At 45.5% G+C, this 22,538-nt stretch overlaps 4 protein-coding genes across 4 annotated transcripts; 1 reads left to right on the top strand and 3 right to left on the bottom strand.

The window, feature by feature from the left end:
- Nucleotides 1-966: 966 nt before the first annotated feature.
- LOC125535165 (extensin-like) lies at nucleotides 967-3,398 on the bottom strand. The gene is made up of 2 exons (XM_048698211.1): nucleotides 3,106-3,398; nucleotides 967-1,891 (listed from the first exon to the last, which is right to left on the bottom strand). Exons 1-2 carry the CDS (start codon nucleotides 3,396-3,398, stop codon nucleotides 1,201-1,203), a joined length of 984 nt encoding a protein of 327 aa, XP_048554168.1. The 3' UTR covers nucleotides 967-1,200.
- Nucleotides 3,399-10,439: 7,041 nt separating this feature from the next.
- LOC125535944 lies at nucleotides 10,440-12,477 on the bottom strand. Its single transcript, XM_048699025.1, has 2 exons — nucleotides 11,728-12,477; nucleotides 10,440-11,183 (listed from the first exon to the last, which is right to left on the bottom strand). Exons 1-2 carry the CDS (start codon nucleotides 11,821-11,823, stop codon nucleotides 10,629-10,631), a joined length of 651 nt encoding a protein of 216 aa, XP_048554982.1. The 5' UTR covers nucleotides 11,824-12,477; the 3' UTR covers nucleotides 10,440-10,628.
- Nucleotides 12,478-12,567: 90 nt separating this feature from the next.
- Nucleotides 12,568-13,571, top strand: LOC125535943 (photosynthetic NDH subunit of lumenal location 3, chloroplastic-like). The gene is made up of 2 exons (XM_048699024.1): nucleotides 12,568-12,907; nucleotides 13,026-13,571. Exons 1-2 carry the CDS (start codon nucleotides 12,619-12,621, stop codon nucleotides 13,418-13,420), a joined length of 684 nt encoding a protein of 227 aa, XP_048554981.1. The 5' UTR covers nucleotides 12,568-12,618; the 3' UTR covers nucleotides 13,421-13,571.
- Nucleotides 13,572-13,581: 10 nt separating this feature from the next.
- On the bottom strand, nucleotides 13,582-18,625 carry LOC125535942 (kinesin-like protein KIN-14N). Its single transcript, XM_048699022.1, has 16 exons — nucleotides 18,201-18,625; nucleotides 17,598-17,742; nucleotides 17,409-17,518; nucleotides 17,209-17,328; nucleotides 16,922-17,125; nucleotides 16,610-16,819; nucleotides 16,462-16,536; nucleotides 16,068-16,214; nucleotides 15,870-15,993; nucleotides 15,670-15,779; nucleotides 15,263-15,424; nucleotides 14,974-15,173; nucleotides 14,558-14,639; nucleotides 14,377-14,481; nucleotides 14,190-14,294; nucleotides 13,582-14,101 (listed from the first exon to the last, which is right to left on the bottom strand). The coding sequence occupies exons 1-16, from the start codon at nucleotides 18,450-18,452 to the stop codon at nucleotides 13,934-13,936; spliced, it is 2,319 nt and encodes a 772-aa protein (XP_048554979.1). The 5' UTR covers nucleotides 18,453-18,625; the 3' UTR covers nucleotides 13,582-13,933.
- Nucleotides 18,626-22,538: the final 3,913 nt, after the last annotated feature.

Raw genomic sequence — 22,538 nt, 5'->3', positions numbered from 1 at the left:
CTGTCAACTCGCCAAGTGACCTCTTCTCCGCCGCTATGGCAAGAGTGAGGTAATTGATTCTTGTTGTGTGTGTTTGACGTATGTGCTTGGCTGCTTGCTGGCATGTGTGTGTGTGCGCGCGCGCTTGCCGTATGTGCTTGGTGCTTGCTGATGTTCCTGCTACTGTCTACTGGTACAGAGGGAAATACTCAAATCACCATGTAATCTGCGGGAGATGGCATGACAGCAAGTTAATGGACGAGGATCGAGGACATCGATGACCATTCACGACATGAAAAGATGCATGAGGCAACCAATGGGCATCATTTTGTTCTCATCTCACGCATTATATTAGTATGTTCTATCTTTATTACATGCCATTTTATTAATTATGTATATATACTCGCCGTATCGCATATTGCTGTTTCTAGAAATTGCCGTATCCCGTATCGCCGTATCGGTGCAACGTAGTGTATCTCTATGGACAAATGATTCCATCCTAACATGTGTGCGCTGGCTGCTTATTTGTTCGTAGTGCAAGGTGAAGGGAGTCAGATGCAGGCCTCTGGATAAAAAGAACCTGCCAGGGTCCAATGATGTTATGTGCAAATTGCAAAACAACTGCAGTGCAAATGGGCAATACCTTAGTCTTTTAATTACTTGTCTTGTCAAGACAAGTAATTTGAGACGGAGGTAATATATTTTTTTCTGTTGGACAGCAAGAGAGTAGAGTGGAGAAGGATCAGATGTTTGTTGAATGCACTAATTTTCTCTCATAGCAATATCTGACCGACCGTCCTCTTGTAATGCAATGACTTCTAACAGTGATGCCCAACATGAGAAATGGTCAACGTGAGTCATCATAGACCAGTCCTTGTCTCGGTGACCAACTCCAAGGCGGCCAATTCAATTGGCACCCAAATACAAGAGCCCTGATTCCATCAAGAAACGCTATTCTAAGATTTTGTCTTAAATGATTTGTACGGAGGAGCACGAGACTGTCAGCATAGAGTAAACAAGAATCAGAATTACAAATATAACAAGATGCGACTTGAATCGGTGAAATCTCGATGTGCGATAGGGGGGTGATGAAGGATTTAATCCGGCAATTGAAAAGAAAAGACAGCAGACTAATTCCATGTCCTGAACCTGAATCAGTGCGCTACAACCTGAACCTGCTCTGAGATCGAGTCATCAATAGTCAATAACCGGCGACATGCGTCAGGACGCCGTCGGGCTCGGCGCATCCGGGGCCGGCGGTGGCGGCACCAGCGCGACCGGCGGCGGCTGTGACGCGGATGCCGGCGGCGGCACCAACGCAGCCGGAGGCGGCTGTGACGCAGATTCCGGCGCCGGTGGCGGCGGCACCAGCGCAGCCGGAGGCGGCTGTGACGCGAATTCTGGCGCCAGTGGCGCGATTGCTGGTGGTGGCGGCACCAGCACGTCCGGAGGCGGCGGGGACGCAAATGTGGCCGGCGAGGGCGACGCAATTGGTGCTGGCGGCGGCTGCAGAGGGGGTTGAGGCGGCGGGAAGGGGGTTTCCGGGGCAGGAAAGGTGGGATTCGGCGGCGGCGGCGGGGCGGTGACCGCGGTGGAAGGCATGGATGGCTGTTGGCTGACGGTCCCGGGCGGGACTGGCTGACACCCGCCGGCGGCGGTGGCGCAGGCGGCGCCGGAGTTGCGATGGGACTTGGCGCGGTGGATGACGGCGCCGACGGCAACGATGAGACCGACGACGGCGAGCCCGGCCACGACGGCGAAGAAGATCTTGGTCGCCTTCCCCACGTAGCACCACCGCATGGCTGCTTCTCCCCCCCCTCTCCGGGTGGCTGGCACTGTAGTCTGTAGTGGAATGTGTGCTGGCAGTACTAAACAGCAGCAGCTGAGGTCCTCTGCTCTATGTATTGGAGAGCTCGTTTAGCTCAGACAACGGACACCGCCCGATCGAACAAGAGAACGGTCCAGATTTTACCCAGCGGTGAAACAGTGGAGCAGATCGGCTGGAGATGGTGCCTTGGCTATATGGCCTATGGTTGACACCTGCAGGGTGGGTGCACCTCTCAAGGAACCACCCCCATCCATGATCCGTCGTCCATCCGTCCGTCTCCTTTGGAACAAGCACGGCAGTAAATGAGGTGAAAACTTGGGTTCACGGCAGTGCCATTCTCTCGCTAAGCATTCCACTTTCTCCTACTGCCATGAGCACTCACCTACTAGCATTTTCCTTTTTCTGGGGATGGAGTACATGTAGATTTTTTTTTTTTAGAAAACGAACCCGTGGAGAAAATGGGTGGACAGTACTTCTTTTTAGGAAAAAAAATAAGAGTATTGAAAGGAAAGAATGGGTGCCTTGTGGAGTAAGAGCAGCTCTAGGCGGTCCCTAAAAAATCATGGTATCAGCCGAGTAAAGCTTACTGAAGTATTTTTATTCAACTATTTTTTGACCGGATCTAACTGATCTTCTATATTGTTTAGTGGAGCAATACTTACAATTAGCTTATGCATTCCATCAAACATTTGCTATGTGCCAGCGACGATGGTGACCATGTCGTCGCCGTTGTGGCCTCTTTCACTCCTCCTACTCCAACTCCTACATGGACACCGCAACGACACGGCCGCCCCCGCCTTACCAAATTCGATCAAGCCAAACCCGTGATGTCGCCCTCGAGGCCGAGAATGCGCTCGACGACTTTCTCCATTGGGGTGGCCTGGCCTCGCCGCTCCCCGAAGCGGGTGCGCGCTGCTCCGGATGGCGCTGGAGCTTGCACGGACCTGCAAGTACGTTGGGGCCACGGGCATATCGCGCAGCACATCGAGCACGTGCCCTTCCCACCTGGATCGCCTCCTCCGCCACCACCTTGGTACGCACACGTCACCCAGGAGTCCATGTCGGAGTCGAAGATGTTGTCGCCACCGTCGACAAGGGAGCTTCACGTGAGTCGCCGGCCGGCTACAAGGAGGCATTTGCCTGAAGAGAACTTTTACTTGGCCATTTCTAGGACGAGTAAATTTAGGAGTCAGATAGACACCCGACCCCCAAGCCGCTCCCGTGAGCGTCCTCGGGGGAAACCCTAGCCGCCGCCCCTTGTCCTTCCTCGTCGATCTCTCCCCCCGCCGCCACCGCACAGCGCCGCCGGGCAAAGACCAGCCAGCGTTGGTGGCGGCGGGGATCTTGCCCCTCTTCTCGCGGTTGGCGTCCGGCGCGGGACGGCGCGGCGCGAGACGGCGCTGGGCTGGCGGGGCCCAACGGCGCGGCTGAGGGCGTGTTGGGTGGCGGCGCCCCTGCCTGGCGGTGGTGCAGTTGCGGCTTGAGGCCTCTCCAACGCGCGGCGGCTGCGGCTTCTCTGGCGGAGGCGCGAGTTATCCCGGCGGCAGCTTGGCGGCGTGGCGTGGCGGCGGGCTAGAGGGCTAGGCACCATCCAGTGGTGCTGCCTCCACGGCGGTTGCGGCTTGGGGCCCTGGACCCCGATCCGATCTGGATCTAGTGGTGCGGGGTCTGGGCCATGGCGGCTGGCGAGGCATGGGATTCGTCGGGGCTTGTCGCTCTCTAGGCACCATGGGGGTGCCGGCGGCGACGCGTGCCCGGCGTGGTGACACTGGTGGACGTGGTGGCCATCTTCTTCCCGAGATGGCCGGCCAGAGGCTTGGTGATCGGATCTCGAGATCCATCATCTTGTCCCGGCTGCGAGTAGGGGAGACATGGTTGCCGGTGAAAACCGAACCGACGGCAGGCGATGGCGGCATTCTCGCCATTACCTTGATGAAGGTATCGTCGTGTAACTATTGTCGACCCACTCGTGCTGCTCCGGGGGAAACCCTAGGATCTGGTGTTCCAGATCGGACGATGGCGGCACTGCAGTGTCGTTTCTCTCTTGGGAGCATCGTTTGCGGAGCAGCGCTGGATGTCAGAGGCAGGAGGTGGAGCGGCTTCGTCTTGCACGGAGCTTCGGTGGTGATGTCAAGTCATGCCTGACCAACAGGTGCTACGCTTTGTCATGCCTGGTCGGCAGGTGCTACGCACGACAGATCTTCCAAGGACTTCAAGTTGTGTCGGCTGGTGATACCTGGCAGCATGGCGCTGAGGTGTATCAGTGCCGACCGCGACGTGCTTAGCTGTTTGCGCGCAGAGAGGAGGTGCCGTTTGGCGCCGTGGTGGCGTCGACGATAGCTAGACCGAGCAAGGTTGATGCAGCAGTACAGTTCTGAAGATGGAGCGGTGGCAGTTGGCGGCGGCGGCATCTGAGTGCACGCCGGACCGGTGAGACCCATGCCCGGCAGGCGTCCTGGATGGGTTCTCAGGTCTTAGATGGGTTTGGCTGCGATGTCTGTTTGGTATTAGGCGCAGGCTATCTGTGCCCCTTCATCAGCTGGATAGAGGTGCTTAGAAGGCGGCTTTAGTCTTACTGTTGTATTACTTTGTAATGTCTTGTGAAAATAATTAATAAAGTGGCCGTATACATCGCCCAGATGCAGAGGCCGGGGGTCATCCTCCTTTTCTAAATAAAAAAGATAGACAGAGGGGTAAAACTTCTACTCTTCTAACCGGTTTAGAAGATTAATTAGATGCCGGTTAGAGAAGTAAAACCAAAATTTTACTCCTCTAGACTCTTAAGGGATCGGTTAGAGTTGCACTAAGCAGAGTTAATTGCACAGAAGTACCATAATTCGGGCATCACATGCAGATTGGTACCATGATTGCTAATTTTTGCGTGTTAGTACCAACATTGGTGTAAGTTTTTGCAAATGAGGCTAAAACGCGTATTTATACGTATTGACGCCCGATCCGACAGCTCGGGCCCACCCGTCAGGTGCCACGCTGGCCAATCGGCGCGTGCCCGCGCGTGCCCGCGTGCTGACTAGGACGAGCCGGTGCGTTGCTGCTCTCCAACCTGGTCCGGTCGCACCAGCTCCAGCCCGGCCGCACCATTCCCCTCCCCTCCTCCTCCTCGCTCGAACCCTAGTCCATGGCGTCGGCGATTCCGCCAGGCAGCGGCGAGGGCGTCCATGGCGGCGGTGAGATGCCGTTCTGGCCTCCTAGCGGAACGGCTGGCGTCGACTGGGCTGGCGGCGACGACTCCAGCTCCGCGTACTCGACCGACGACGAGGAGTCGATGTTACTCACCATGGAGCAGCGGTTGCGGTTGGCGCATCAGTGGGTGGCGAACCCTAGCAGCAGCCATGAGTTGACGCATGGACTTGGCGGCGTGCTGTAAGTACCCTTGTCCTCTTCCTCCTCTGATTTATCCAATTGGGCATTTTTAGGGTTTGTTCATCTTCTGCTTTATCCAGTTGGGGATTAGGTTTTATCCAATTGAAGTGACTAGTATAGGACAATTAAACTAACCTAGTAACATAGCGTATTGCACTCTCAAATTAGTTCAATGACAGTAAAAATTTGGGATTATTGTGGCTCTCCAAATTGTTCTGTACTTTCTGGTACTGTTACTTTAAATTGTTTTGTACTGTACTGTTGCTCTCCAAATTTTGCTATTGTGCTCAATTAGTAAATAATAGACTTACAGGTTACTTTAAATTGCACTGTACTGTACTGTTGCTCTACAAATTAAGAGTAATTATAATGAATACATGAAATTTAATTTGTTCTGTAGTTTGGATGAAGACATTTGGGAAGTAAGGATCCATTTTGATGCAAGAGAGCCATTGGAGATGAAGCTGTGTGGTTCAGATATTACTTATCTGAATTTGGTTGCAGTGATGGAAACCCAAGGATTTAATGCATATGATTGTTTGTTTCACATTGAAAATCCATCTTTAGGAGAGAAAGGGCTGGATTTGGTAGACAGTCATGCAGAATTACAGATGATAAAGAGGAAGATCCAGGACAAATTGGTGCTTAATTTGCTAGTCAGGGCTTGTCCACCCCCTGATACTGATTTTGAGAGGCAGCATTTTGAAAAGCCAGACTTGTCCACTGTGGTGTACCAAGAGCCTCTTGTTTATGATCTGAGTGAGCCTCCTATCTTAGTTGTTGATAAGGAAGGAGTAGTCTTTGACAGTCAATGTAGCACACATCACCCTGCTGGTCCTGCTGGTGTTTGCACACAAGAAAGCAAAAATGCAACAGACAAGTTGAAAGCAGTTTTGGAAGAAGAAGAAGAAGAAGAGGGATATCAAGGATTTGAGGCTTATGAGGACAGTGATGCCTCTGATGAGGATGGTCAAATTGGAAGTGACCCTAATTACATGGTTGATGATGAAGATGTAGAGGTGGAAGAGGGAAAGAGACAGAGAGAGCTAGAAGCACAAGAGGAAGAATCAGATGATGATCAATCAGAAGAGGAAGAAATGCTGCATTATGAGGGTGACACTGAAGTTGAGGACCCATTTGAGGTAGAACAAGATAGGACTTTTGAACAAGAAGAAGAAACTATAGTTGAACCTGTAAAGAAGAAGCAGAAGCTGCTAGTTAGAAGAGGCCCAACCACTAGGTCACATTGTAGTGAGCTACCAGAGGTTGAACCTGATTTCAGACCATCATCAGATGAAGAAGAGAAGGGGTTGTTGAGGGAGAGTGATGATGATGGTTTTGAGCCACTCTCTTTTGTCCTACAAAATAAAAGGAAGAGTAGGGCAAAGAAAAGGCCTGCTAGGAAGTGGTATAATGAGAAATTGGAGCAACCACATGAGCAACTGTGTATGAAGTTGTGTTTTAGGGATCAGCATCAATTCAGAGATGCTTTGTTGAATTTGCACATCACCCAGGCCAGGAATTTCAGGTATCACGGGAATTCAGATCAGAGGATAATTGTTGAGTGTACAGATAAACAATGCCACTTCTTAATGGTGGCAGCAGTTATAAAAGGGGAGAAAACCTTTGTAATTAAGAAGATGAGACTAGAACACACTTGCCCTAGTACCACAGAGACCACCAGGGTTAGTGCTAAGTGGCTAGCACAGAAATATGAGCATCTCTTTAGATCTGATATAACTACTGGTATTCAGACTATAATTGATGCATGCAATGAAAAATATGGTGTAGATGTGCCCAAGTGCATGGCATATAGGGCAAAGAACATAGCTATTGAAGCTGTGTTAGGAGATCACAAGAAGCAATATCCTAGGCTTAAAGACTATGCTCAGACTGTCATGGACACAAACCCTGGGAGCAGAGTAATAGTCACTACTGTTACTCCAACACCAACTGCAAGAATACCCCACCCAGGCCCAAGATTCCATGCCATGTTCTTTTGCATGAATGGAGCAAGGGAGGGGTTTCTTAATGGGTGTAGGCCATTCATTGGTTAGTTCCTAAACCTTGTGCACCATTTACATATTGTAGAGTACTACATTTTGTTTCTCACTTGAATGTATTTAATGTTTGGAAATGTTGATTATGCAGGTGTTGATGGGTGCTTCATTAAGCTCACTACAGGTGCTCAACTCCTTGCTGCCACTGGTAGAGATGGCAACAACAACATATATCCACTGGCATTTGGCATAGTTGGACAAGAGGACAAAGCTAGTTGGTGTTGGTTTCTACACCAACTGAAAATTTGCCTAGGGGGAGAAGTGGGCAAGTTTGGACCTTATACTATAATGTCAGATAGACAAAAGGTATGTGTTTTGCAGAAGTGTTTACATTAGCTTAGAGTTTCATTATGTTTTGCACAAGTGTTTATAGTAGATTAGAATGCATATTTAATTCATTGGTGCATATTTCTTTAGGATGTAGCTTAGACTTGTTATATTGTTTGTGTCAGGGGTTACTATATGCAGTGAATGCTGTGTTTCCAAATTGCAACCAAAGGTTCTGCCTTAGACATATATATGCAAATTTCCAAAATGCTGGGTTTAGGGGTGAAGATCTTAAGAAGTGCATGGATAATGCTAGCTATGCCTACAATGAACACAAATTTAATATTGCAATGAATGATCTTAGAGCTGAAAGTGAGGAAGCTTGGGAGTGGCTTACTGCAATACCAAAAAAGACATGGGCAAGGCATGCATTTGACACAAACTGCAAGACTGACTTGGTAGTGAACAACTTGTCTGAGGTGTTCAACAAGTACATTCTAGATGTTAGGAGAAAACCTATAAGGACAATGTGTGATGGGATAAAAGATAAGCAGATGGTGAGGTGGCACATTAAGAGAGAGAGTGTTAAGGAAGCAAGATGGGAGATAACACCTCATTACAGTGAGAAGCTAGAGGCTGAGAAGGAGAGGGCCAGATACTGCAAGCCAATACAGGCAGGGGTCAACTTATGGCAAGTTACAAGTGGGCAGCAAACACATGCTGTCAACCTGGAACTTCAGACATGTGGATGCAGGAAGTGGGACCTTAGTGGCATACCTTGCAACCATGCCATCTCTGCAATAAACAAGGCTAAAAGGAAACCAGAGGATTATGTCAGCAAATTCTTCAAGAAAGATTTTTATGCTGCAGCTTATGAACCAATGATCTTTCCTGTGCCTGGTGAGCATGATTGGACAAGGACCCCTGGTCCAGACATAGAACCACCTGCATTCAAAATCAAGAGAGGAAGAAGGAAAGAAAAGAGGATCAAGGGCAAATTTGAAGTACCAAAGCCAAAAGAAACTTCAAGAATGGGGACCATAACATGTGGCAATTGTGGTCTCCAAGGGCATAGGTACACAAACTGTCTTAAACAGTTGAAGCCTGAGCTAGCTTTGAGGAAGAATAAGCATGTGGTAATAATTTTTCACCTTGAAATATACTAATGTTTTCTTTCTTGTACATTTCTTTCTAGCATTATTAATTGTTTCCTTTTCTTTGCAAGGCTACTCCAAGTACCTCATAGCCAAGAGCTGCTGGTCCTTCTACTCCACCAACAGCAAGACAGCCAAGACCTGCTGCTTCTGCTCCTACACCACCATCATCTGGAAGAAGAGGAGCTGGCAGAGGAGCTGGTGCTACTTCTACTACAACACCACCATCTGGAAGAGGAAGGGGAGCTGGCAGAGGAGCTGGTGCTACTTCTACTACACCACCACCATCTGGAAGAGGAGCTGGCAGAGGCAGAGGAAGAGCTGGAAGAGGTGCTCCCAGGCAATATGCTGACATTCCTACTGATGGCACACACACTGGATGGATGTCCTACTTCAATGCTAGCATGGGAGGAGGACGAGCCATGTAATGTGAAATACTGTGGTGTTATTTTGGTTGAACTTGATGCTTGAGGTGGAGTACTGGTGGAGTACTCTAGTAATGTTGAACTTGATGCTTGTAATGTTGAACTTGAGGTGGAGTACTGGATATGTATAACTTGCTACTGGATATGTGGTTGAACTTTAGGTGATTATCTGAATGTTGAACTTTACGTGGTTATCTGAATGTTCACCTTTAGGTGGTTTTCTGAATGTTGAACTTTAGGTGGTTTTCTGAACTACCAATATTTGCAAAGCAGTACCACAATTGCAGTTACTTGTGACAAATTAGTACCAATACTGCTGCTATCTGTTGCATGTCAGTACCAATATTGGGGCATCACATAACATGCAGTACCACATTTGGGGATTCTGACATGTGGGACAGATACCTCTTCTACTATTAAATTGACAGCACCAGATCTCAGAGTGGGGAACGAAACTAGGGTTCATCCACGGAGCCACCTAAGCCTAACCATTAGGGTTTATGGTGACTCGGGGTCGACGGAGCCACCTAAGCCTAACCATTAGGGTTTACGGTGACTCGGGGTCGACGGAGCCACCTAAGCCTAACCATTAGGGTTTACGGTGACTCGGGGTCAACGGAGCCACCTAAGCCTAACCATTAGGGTTTACGGTGACTCGGGGTCGAGGAAGCCACCTAAGCCTAACCATTAGGGTTTATGGTGACTCGGGGTCGAGGAAGCCACCTAAGCCTAACCATTAGGGTTTACGATGACTCGGGGTCGAGGAAGCCACCTAAGCCTAACCATTAGGGTTTATGGTGACTCGGGGTCGAGGAAGCCACCTAAGCCTAACCATTAGGGTTTACGGTGACTCGGGGTCAACGGAGCCACCTAAGCCTAACCATTAGGGTTTACGGTGACTCGGGGTCGAGGAAGCCACCTAAGCCTAACCATTAGGGTTTACGGTGACTCGGGGTCGAGGAAGCCACCTAAGCCTAACCATTAGGGTTTACGATGACTCGGGGTCGACAAAGCCACCTAAGCCTAACCATTAGGGTTTATGGTGACTCGGGGTCGACGGAGCCACCTAAACCTAACCATTAGGGTTTACGGTGACTCGGGGTCGACAGAGCCACCTAAACATAGGCTTCCAATGCATGATATAACATAACCATCTAATAATCCAGTGCTAACATAACCATCAAATAGTCTTCCAATGCTAACATAGTCATCAAAACCTAGTGCATGAGAAATCATAATCCGAAGTCTAGCAAACATAACACAGAATATCTGATCCAGCAAACATAACACACATAACACACAATACTTACTACAGTTCAACATATTATAAAGTACACAACCATTGTTCACAATACATAGTGGAGTTTTGATGCATAGTTCATCCTTTTCTCACAAAAGGATGAAAAGCATATCTACTACATACATACACAGCCATAGTTCATCTTAGAGAAGTTCACATTTAGTAGAGCCATACACTACACAACCATCATGCCCAAAAGATCAGCATTGCCCACTACTCTCATATTCATTTTCTTCACTTCTCTAAGATGGCCTGGATCCCCTTGATCTTCTCCTTCAGCTTCTCCTCAGACTTTGTGAGCTCTGCATTCTTCAACTCCAAGTTCATCTTAGCTTCAGTAAGCAATTGCTTATCAGTAATATGCTTCAACTTCAGGTTCTGGATGACTGTAGCTTGAGCTCTTGTCAGGTTCAGTAGCACATCATAATTCTGCTTAAACTTCTCAAACTCTGCATCTTTCTTTGCCATCTGTGCATTCATATCAGCCACCAGTTCACTTCTGCATTCATGCTGATATGTAATGGCAGACTGCAGATGTCTGAAATCCACCACCCTATCCTCCTGGAAGCTCATAAGCTGATGCACATCTTGGACTAGCTTGTCATAGTTGGCCTCCAGGTTGTTCTTCTCTTCTGTCAGATGGTGGATAGTGAAAGAACTTTCAAGATTGTCATTCACCCTAGCACTTTTGGCATCTTCAACCATTGCCCATAGCTTCAACAATGCATTCTGCATTGTTGGGGGCCACTGGTGATCAACCCATTCAACAAAGCCACAATTGCTACCTTCCTGCAAAAACAACAACAACAACAACAACAAAACAGTTCATACATCAAGTAATTACACAAAATCACTGCAGTTGCCAAAAAGAATGTCTAAATTTAGCATCAGACCACTACATTTAACAAGAGGAGCAGCCACTTGAGTAGCTGACTGACTAGTTTAGTTACTGTACTGTTCATATCAAGGAGTGTTCAAATATTTGTAAGCTACTCTACTACCACTATTAACATAAATTACTATGTTAGCACCAGACCATTACATTTAACAAGAGGAGCAGCCACTTGAGTAGCTGACTGACTAGTTTAGTTACTGTACTGTTCATATCAAGGAGTGTTCAAACATTTGTAAGCTACTCTACTACCACTATTAACATAAATTACTATGCCACTGTACTCCAGCAAAATATACTCATGCTTGACCTAAATAAGCTACTCTAACCACTATGAACCAAAATGTTGACAGCAAGCAGAGTACTCCAGCAAACAGAGTTCAATATGGCACTGACCAAGTAAGAAAAAAATCAGTATGCCTACAATCCTACAATCCATACCGGCTGTGCACATGCTAAAAACCTCCTGCCTGTGTCTGTTCCTTCAAAGGCAACAAGCCTCTCAGATGCCATGCCGTGCTTCTCACATGGAGACATCACATCCAGCTCAAGCCCCTTGTAATCTGGATCTTCAATGCTGAAAGGGACCTGCAGAAGCTCGCACAAAGACAATGGCCAAATCAAAACCTAGCGATATTAACCAAATCAAGAAATCCCAAATCTGAAACCCTAACCCTAACCCTGTACTGACCTCGTTGAGACAGTCTGTGGAGGAAGACTGCATGTACGGGAGGCTAGAATGGTCGTCGCTGCTTTCGTCCTCCAAAACCATGGCGTCGGCGGGGCGGTGCGGCGGCCGGCAGTCGGGGCGCGGGCGGCGGCAACGGAGGAAACGAGCGAGGAGGAGGGGAGGGGAATGGTGCGGCCGAGCTGGAGCTGGTGCGACCGGACCAGGTTGGAGAGCAGCAGCGCACCGGCTCGTCCTAGTCAGCATGCGGGCACGCGCCGATTGGCCAGCGTGGCACCTGACGGGTGGGCCTGAGCTGTCGGATCGGGCGTCAATACGTATAAATACGCGTTTTAGCCTAATTTGCAAAAACTTACACCAATGTTGATACTGACACGCAAAAATTAGCAATCATGGTACCAATCTGCATGTGATGCCCGAATTATGGTACTTCTGTGCAATTAACTCCACTAAGCACATCAGCACCATTTGACATGATCCTCTCCGGCGCGTCCAACACAAATCAACGAAAAACACAAAATATAATGCCAAACAATTTCACCACAGTTTTTTTTAAGGGAAATATAATAATTTCAGAGGACTTTCTCATCCTGGTGTAACGCACACCAATCATCTTCCATCTGCCGGCCGTGCTATCCAGTCCCATGGCGCAAATGGCGGGCACCTACCTCTCAAGCTTCCATGCCACTGCCGCCGCAACTAGCGGCGGCGCGTCACCAAGGCCGAGGCCAAGAGTGGTGACATGCCACGCCTCCGAGCCGTCGGGCCGGCGATCAGCCTGCCTCAGTCTAGGCCTCGGCCTTGCCACCGCCGCTGTGCTCCACACAGCGCCCGCCCGCGCCACCGCTGCTGACGCCGACGAGGAGCCGGAGCCGGCCAACAACGGCTGGTGGCTCACCGAGTTCCCTCTGCCGGTGCCCAAGATCCGCAACAGTACTACCGCTACACTTCCCATACATACTATATCACCTCATCCTCATGATGCATTTCATTCCTAGAGAGAGAGGCCTCAACTGCTGAACTGAAACCAGCGCGGATGAATGTGGTGCAGAGGAGATCAACAATGGCGAGACAGGGACGCGATCCTTTGTGAAGAACGGCATCTACATGGCAGACATCGGGCCAAGCTTCGCGGCGCACGCCTACCGGGTGCGCAGCTCCGCATTTGACCTGCTGGCGCTGGAGGACCTGCTCGGCAAGGAGGCCTCCAACTATGTCAACAAGTACCTCCGCCTCAAGGCCACCTTCATATACTACGACTTCGACAAGCTCATCACCACCGCCGACCTCGACGCCAAGCCGCCGCTTCTCGGCCTAGCCAACCGCCTCTTCGACAGCTTCGAGAAGTTGCAGGCGGCTGTCACCACCAAGGATGACGCTGACATAGGATCCTGTTATGCTGACACAAAGCTCATACTGCAGGAAGTCATGACAAGAATGGCCTAACCAGTATCCAGGACAAACAGTTCTGTCATGAACTGTAAATTCTGCCTCAGACTCTATCCAGGATAGCCTCAGTGCGTTATGTAATGTGCATTTGGTGATACTGAGAAATGACACGATTCTAGTCGTGAATGAAGAATTGGTGGAGATAGCACACAAGCAGGTCAATGGAATGCATCTTCCCAGCAATTAGTTATTAATACAAGCCAAGCGATAAAAGGCTGAATGCCAATACACCTACAGAGCTCAACTACTAGTAGTACCATCACTCTACGCTAGAGTAGAGTATCAAAGCCGATACAGATTAGATAACTGAAATGGATAGGTCAGCACGCCACACCTGACTGTTAATATAATCATCAAGAACAAACAACAAAGCAAATGAGAATATACAACCTCTAAATGCGGTGCAAATGATGGATTGCATCCCTCAATTATCAACAAACAAACAACACACCTACATTACTGATGGCCCATGGATGGGATGGGACTTGCCAGTGAATTGACTGCATAGGCTCATCCTTGTGACAAGCTGCGCATTTGAGTCTGACGACGAGGGACGCCGATCTCACAAGAGTTCACCCGAGCAGCAAAACGAAGCGAGCAAATAGACTCGCTTGTAGAAGACACTTCCGGGGACAAGTTCACAAACATTAGCGTTTTAGAGTCTCCACCCAAGCATGGCTGTGTACAAGGAAAACAGTTGTAGGCTGTAAAATGGCACTGAATTATAGTGAGACTGTACACCCTAGTTTTGGTACTGTGAAGTTACCTGGAGTAGATACGTCAGTTTGGAGTTCCTGAATGGAATGTGTTCCTCTTTCTTAGCAATGGAGAAGATAACATCACTCAAGCACGACAAGCTCTTGTTAATAGCCTAAAGAGTTAAAGTTAATACCATACAAGTGCTATGGATGTTACAAATGTACACTTCACAAAACAAAGGGATAGCAAACTACCTGGGTTTCCTTGAGTCTATCCCCAGTGGCACCACTTTTGTTAAGCCGTTCACTGCCTGCAAGATCAATTAAATTGAGAACACCTTGCACTTGTTGATCTGTTCCCTGCACAGAATATAATAACGCAAACATTGAGAAAAGGTTATGCATGAATTGAACTTATCAGTAAAAGATTGCATACCTCATTTACACCAAAAATCCGTAGTGTGAAAACACAGTGACTTCTAGATGATTCTTCATTCATTTGTGTTTTTCCTACTGATCTGCAAACAAGAACGAAAAAACAAATACTAGTTGATTCAGCACATATACATGCAAGTACCAAAAATATTGAGACATTGCAACCAAATTGAACACTCTTTTGGAGAGTTAGTCTGAGTAGCATGACAAAAAACATGGTACTAAGCATTGATTACAAGAGTACAAAATGTATGTTTGGAAAAGTTTTAGTTCAAATCAAGGAAATACTGCTTTTAACTTACTTAGAACTTGCATCCACAATACAAATTTGCTTGTGCTATCGTAACTTATCATTGTTAAACAAAAAATAAGGATTAATGGTAGTTTCACTGAATCTCAAAAGAACTTCGAGTCAACCTGCTTTGTGCAGCCCGTTTGAGCAGAGAAGAAACTTCGTTGATACTCCGTACATCAACGATTGTGAGGTCAGACACCTGGGTATTACCATTCGCATCATGTTTGATATTATATTTTGAAGCGGCACCATCTTGGATAGATGTGCGACTTGTCGCTAACAAGTCACGTATGGTCTCATTGTATATTTCTAGCATTGAAGCCTACAAAAATAAGCTAAATTAGGATTATAGATAGAGAATACATGATAAGTCTTTAGTTCAAGTAAGTAAACAAATCAATTGTAACACACCTGCATCTTATATTTCCAACCTTGTGACATAAGGCATTGACTAGTTTGAAAAATTTGTTCAAGCGATCTAGGTATTAACCCTTTTTGATCATTGAACTCAGGATTTCCCATCATAGTGTGTGTCTTGCCGGAACCAGTTTGCCCATAAGCAAATATGCATACCTACATGATTTGAGATCAGTAAGTTCCATAATAAGTTCCTAATTTGAAAACAAAAACTATTTTTTCCATTATTCAATACAAGAAATAAAAACAGACAAGTACTTGGCTAAAACAATTAGATGAAGTGCACAGTGATTAACAGTGTACTTTTGGAACAGTTAATTTTTCTTAATTTTCTGCCTAATTGAATTTATTATTATTCAGTTCTGAAAATACAATATTAGTTATACCACCACTAAAAGTACCTTATAACCATCAAGTGCACTTTGAACCAACTGAGAAATTTCAGTAAACACATCTTCCTGGGATGCCGAGTGATCAAACACTTTGTCAAACGCAAATGAATACGATTGTGCTGAACAAAAAATGAAAAAAGTTAGTTTACAGAAGTTAGCAAGTATCATACACAAACATATACTAAGCAGTAAAAGTAAATGTAACATACTGTTATGTATCAACTCGACACCACGACCTATATTTTCTCCATTATTTGGATAAGAAACAGCTCCAGATTCATTTGACAATAAAGGTCGGACTCGGCAGAAAACACGAATATTTCCTTTAAGCTCCTGCAACACATTGATCTTATAAACAAACATACTGTATGGGATTAGTACGAGTCTTTAGGAGAATAAATCATTACGAGTATAGTGTTATGTAGTTTTTTCCGCAACTTCTCCCCATCCACAATTTTTTGCTCAGCTTCTGTAAGACGTAATTGTAGGTCCTCCAGCATTCTCTTTTGGCTTTCATACTCACTCATTGTCTCCATAGTTGTCAAATTAGATCTCTGGATAGTAAATTACAACCATTACACAGACGTGCATTTCATATATTGAAAGTATGGTAATTCAATCTAAATGATAATAGGCATGCAAAACTGTTACAAATATTATAATGGACATAATAGTGATACAAATGAACCACAGCTTGCAGCTTGTAGCTATAAATGCTTATTTTGAGGCTAATCATAAATGGCAAGTCAGAAACTATAGATTCTACAAGCTGAAACAAACATCTTCTATAAAAATACACACCTTCAACTTTTCATTAGCCGATGCAAGTTGAATTTGCAGTGTTTTAATCTTCTCAGTTTGGTTTGAACAAGTTTCCTGCATGATTGAAAAAAAATAAGCCAACATAATTGAAATGGTTAGCATTATAATTGAGTGTGTATAATCATACCTCAAGTGCATCACATCGTATCATGACATTCTCTAATTCTGACGAAGACTTTCCTGTCAGTTCCTTGTACACACCCAAGTCACTCAACAACGAATTTATTTCAGCTGATTTATGATCACGGTCATCCCTTACTTGGTGTAATTCAGCTCTGAGAGCTTCAACCTCATTCAATAAGTTATTTTTTTGTTTCAAAGCTTCACTCTGTGAAGACTGCAGAGTAAAAGGCTTAGCTATGAGTATGTAACTTATAAATGTAATAAGAAAGTTGAAGGCATAAAGAATGCAATTAAAAGATGAAAACTAAAATATTACCTTTGCCATATCAAGCTGCAACTTTACTGAGTTAGAATGATCTTTCAAACCATTCATTGTTTCAACCATAGTATTCTTCTCTTTTTGCAGCTTGTCTATTGTTTCAGCATTCTTTGTTGCATCAGCTTGGAGGTTGCAATTATATTGCTGCAAGCTAGTGTTGTATTCCTGAAGCCTCTTATTTGTATCTTGAAGCATCTTGATCTAAATGTAATAGAAATATTGTTAAAACATGAACAATGGTAAATAAACAATTTATTAGAGAAAATATTGAACAACAATAATACCTGATCATTAAGACGCTTCTGCTCCAACTTAACTCTGTTGAGTTCTTCTGAAAGCTCGTTCCTTGAAGATTCTGCAGCAATCCTAGCCTCCTTTTCGTCTCCATAAGATCGAAGGCACTCCTGCACTTTACAAATTTGTGATTACAGATTGCTCCTTGGTCCATAAAAGATAAATTAGCGAAATGCACAAGGTACAACACCATTTGTTCAGCTTCCACTTTCTTTAGGCTCTCTCCTAAAGAGGCATATTGTTTCTGAAGCTCCTCTTTCATTGCCACGGATTCTTGGATTTTGCACTCCAACTGAGACACTGGATGGCAACACACCAATTCAGTCAGTACGGTCAACAATTGCAAAAGTTTTCACACTGTCAGATGAAGAAGTGTTACCAATTTCAGCATGATGTTTGTCTGCAGCATCGATTAGGCCATTGAGTTTTCCGATTTCAGCGAGGTTTGCGTCCTCCCTCTCGAGCAACCATTTGATACAAGCACGCAGCTTCTTGATGTACTCAATCATCTGCTCACTCTTTCCCTGGGGAAGCAATCAAACAATTGATGCTGTTTAGAACACTGCCAAGGACCATAATCATCAGTTCAGAATAGCAGGAAATAGTGACTCATCAGAAAGACATGTTAGAGGCAGGACCAGAACATATAGTTTACCAAAATCTTGGAATTTCACTTATGTATTCATCACACAGCAGAGGCGTGACATGTTAGGGGCGGGACAAACTACAACCTGAGCGCAGATTAGAGAGCCCGGAACTGTTCTAAATTGTTCTTGCAAGCTAAAATCCAGAATTTTTTTGTCTCGGCCTACCCACCAAAAAGGGTCAGACCGAGAGGAGATTTTTCTTTTTTTTTTCTTTTGAGATTTAGACCGAGAGGAGATGGCTACATGAAAACAGTAAACAGGAGGCAAGGTCATTCCACCAAAGCGGGAGAATCCACTAGTAGTATTTCTGTTGTCTGTTGCGAAAAAATCCATACCTTGTAATCCATCTTGTTCTTGCCCTTAATCTTCTCGTTGAGGAGGGCGTCGACGTCCTCCCTCCCGGCGAACTCGATGGGGGCCTCCGCGGGGGGAGGCGCGGCGGCGTTCTGGGGGGCCGTGGAGAGCGGCGGGCGCGGCGCCGGGCCCGCGGCCGTGCGCTGGCGCTTGCCATACTGTGACTGGGACTGGGTGTCGTTCTCCTTGAGGCGGGCCGTCGCCGAGCGGGCAGCGCGGTCGCGCGTGGCCATGGCGGTGGGGGGCGCGGGGAGGAGGAGCGGAGCGGCGGTGGATCTTGGGTTTGGGGCGAGGGGAGGAGGAGCGCACGGGCGGATCTTAGGGGCTTTCGTTTTTGAAATGGAGGATCTTTAGGGTTGGGGCGCGGGGAGGGGGAGCGTAGGGGCGGAGACTGGGCGGTGGGGGTGCGGCGGAGGAGCGGGATTTGGTTTTGAGAAGGTGAGAAGAACGAGCGGGATGTCCAGCAGCAGAAAACTACCGCGAGAGCTATATATCTCGCTCGTAGCGAGCGTAGCTTCCGACTCGCCTTTGTGTCTGCTGTACTGTACTGGGCCGGCCCGTTCTCAGTGCTGGTTCGCTCGCCGCTCGCTCGTAGCTGTGTTGGATACATTTCTTTTATTCCCTCTGTTCTTAAGCATGAGTTCAGAACCATTAAGGTTGAGGCTCACAACCTCGCAAAGCATGTACTCAATTTAGGGTTGGTCATCATGTTTGATTAGGTCAACCCGGCAACCTTACACTCATCCCTGTAAAAATTGTGACGACGTAATAAAAGTGTTGCGAGTTTGTCTAAAAAACAATTGTATTGTATAGTTTTCTATGGTTCCTTAAAAAAGATTTTCTCTGGTTTTCTATTTTTCGTTTATTATCTTGATTTTTTTGTTCTTTCATCAGTTTTCTTCTCTTTTTTTATTTTACCTTCATTTTTTCATTGAGTTTCTACGTTTTATCCCCTTTTTACTGGGTTTTTTTGTTTTCCCCTTTGTTTCTTTCTCGGTTTTACTGTTTTTTCTTTTAGTTTTTCTTTGTTTCTTTCTTGATTTTCATCGATTTTCTTTGTTTCTTTCTCCGCTCTTTGTTTTCATTCTTTTGCATTGCTTTTCTTTGGTTTTATTTTTTGCTTTTATTGTTTGTTCTTATTGGGTTTCTTTATTTTTCTTTAGGGTCGAGACTCAAGCCTAATTATGAACTTCATTTAATAAATGAAGGGTTTTGCATACGGTGGTAGCTAGGCTTGTGCGTGTTGCCGTGGCAATTCATAAAAAAACCCCAATACTAAGACCAGCTAAAACAAGATGATATCCCGAAGGGATAATAAAATAATTAATAAACTGATATGACAACTATAGAGGGTCCAATGCTAGATAAATAAATATCTCCTTGGGATGGCAGTGCATCTTCTTTAGAAAGTAGCTTAGTCCCATCTGCTATAGCTTGAGCATGTTGGTGGCCAACATATTCAGGACCAATACATTGTTGTATCGACACAGCTATGTCTCTTTCTAACCACACAATTACGAGTACCTTTGTTCTTATTCCCAAAAGGAAGGTCAAAATGGGTAGAATCGATATCGGTCCATAGACTTCTTTTAATAATTCTAATTTCAAAAAAGAACTGATAGTTTCTACCTCTACCCTGTCTTTTATGATTTCAACGATAAACTCCCCCCATGATGGTATATATACTACCTAATATTGTCATGATATCAGCCAATTTCATCTTTTTAACTAGTCGAAGAAGAATTTGCAAATTTAAAAAATGGGTGGATGGATTTTCCATCTCCAGGGGAAAAGGCTATCATCTCCTACTAGATAAATCCCTAATTCACCTTTTGGGGCTTCTACTCTTACATAAAGCTCTTGACTTGACAAATTCAAAATTGGGTGAAGGTTTTTGACCAAGAAATTTATACTCAAAATCATTCTATTCCGAATTCTTTTCTTTCTTAAAGCGTCAGACTTCTAAACTCTTGTAAGGTCTGATGTTTGCTTGAACTACGTCGGTATTTCCCCAAAGAGGAGGGGATGATACAGCATAGCAACGGTAGGTATTTCCCTCAGTGATGAGACCAAGGTTATCGAACCAGTAGGAGAACCACGCAATACCACGTAAACAGCTCCTGCACACAAAGAACAAATACTTGCAACCCGACGTAAGAGAAGGGTTGTCAATCCCTCACGGGTAAAAAGATAGGTAAAATCGTAGTAGATTGGATACATAGATCTCACAGGAATGCGAGACAAAATAAATAAATAAGAATTACAACAAGGTATTTTTGTATTTTTGGATTAATAGATCTGAAAATAAAAGCAAATAAAAATAGATCACGGAGGCAAATATAATAAAGAAGAGACTCGGGGGCTGCAGGTTTCACTAGTGGCTTCTCTCGAGAAAAAAGCAAATGGTGGGTAAACAAATTACTGTTGGACAATTGATAGAACTTCAAATAATTATGACGATATCCAGGCAATGATCATTATATATGTATCACGTCCAAGATTAATAGACCGACTCCTGTCTGCATCTACTACTATTACTCCACACATCGACCGCTATCCAGCATGCATCTAGTGTATTAAGTTCATGGAGAAACAAAGTAATGCAATAAGAATGATGACATGATGTAGACAAGATCTATTTATGTAGAAATAGACACCATCTTGCTATCCTTAATAGCAACAATACATACATGTCGGTTCCCCTTCTGTCACTGGGATCAAGCACTGTAAGATCGAACCCATCACAAAGCACCTCTTCCCATTGCAAGATAAATAGATCAAGTTGGCCAAACAAAACCCATATATCGGAGAAGAAATATGAGGCTATAAGTAATCATGCATATAAGAGATCAAAAGACTCAAATAACTCTCATGGATAAAAACATAGATCTGATCATAAACTCAAATTTCATTGGATCCCAACAAACACACCGCAAAGAGAGTTACATCATATGGATCTCTAAGAGACCATTGTATTGAGAATCAAAAGAGCGAGATAAGGCCATCTAGCTACTAACTACGGACCCGAAGGTCTACAAAATACTACTCACGCATCATCGGAGAGGCACCGATGAGGATGATGAACCCCTTCGTGATGGTGTCTAGATTGGATCTGGTGTTTCTGGAACTTGCGGCGGCTGGAATTGATTTTTCGTCGATTCCCTTAGGGTTTCTGGAATATTGGGGTATTTACAGAGCAAAGAGGCGGTGCGGGAGGCCACCGAGGTGGGCACAACTGATATGTCTCCAACGTATCTATAATTTTTTATTGTTCCATGCTATTATATTATCTATCTTGGATGTTTATTATGCATTTGTATGCTATTTTATATGATTTTTGGGACTAACCTACCTAGAGCCCAGTGCCATTTTCTGTTTTTTTTGTTTTTGAGTTTCACAGAAAAGGAATATCAAACGGAGTCCAAATGAGCTGAAAATTTAAGGTGATTTTTAAGGACCAGAAGAAGCCCCCGAAGCAAAGGAGTTGGGCCAAAAGAGCCACGAGGCCTGCACAAGGGTCGAGGGCACGCCCTCCGTCCTTGTGGGCTCCTCATGGACCCCCCTGACGTGAAACTGACGCCAAAAATTCCTATAAATACAGAAACCCTCGAAAACAAATCTAGATTGGGAGTTTCGCCGCTGCAAGCCTCTGTAGCCACCAAAAACCAATCGGGAGCCCGTTCTGGCACCCTGCCGGAGGGGGAAACCATCACCGGTGGCCATATTCATCATCTCGGCGCTCTCCATGACGAGGAGGGAGTAGTTCACCCTCGGGGCTGAGGGTATGTACCAATAGCTATGTGTTTGATCTCTCTCTCTCTCATGTTATTGATTTGGCACGATCTTGATGTACCGCGAGCTTTGCTATTATAGTTGGATTTTATGATGTTTCTCCCCCTCTACCTTCTTGTAATGGATTGAGTTTTCCCTTTAAAGTTATCTTTTCGGATTGAGTCTTTAAGGATTTGAGAACACTTGATGTATGTCTTGCATGTGCTTATCCGTGGTGACAATGGGATATTCACGTGATCTACTTGATGTATGTTTTGGTGATCAACTTGCGGGTTCTGTGACCTTGTGAACTTATGCATAGGGGTTGGCACACGTTTTCGTCTTGACTCTTCGGTAGAAACTTTGGGGCACTCTTTGAAGTTCCTTATGTTGGTTTGAATAGATGAATCTAAGATTGTGTGATGCATATCGTATAATCAAACCCACAGATACTTAAGGTGTTATTTTAGTATGAACTCTAGGGATGTTTGTGACACTTATAGGAATAGCCCAGTAGATCGATCAGAAAGAATAACTTTGAGGTGGAT

Source organism: Triticum urartu, chromosome 2 (assembly GCF_003073215.2).
Source record: "Triticum urartu cultivar G1812 chromosome 2, Tu2.1, whole genome shotgun sequence".
NCBI classification, from domain to species: Eukaryota; Viridiplantae; Streptophyta; class Magnoliopsida; order Poales; family Poaceae; genus Triticum; species Triticum urartu.
The sequence above is the reverse complement of the archived record's forward strand: the minus strand, read 5'-3'. Positions and strand labels throughout refer to the sequence as shown.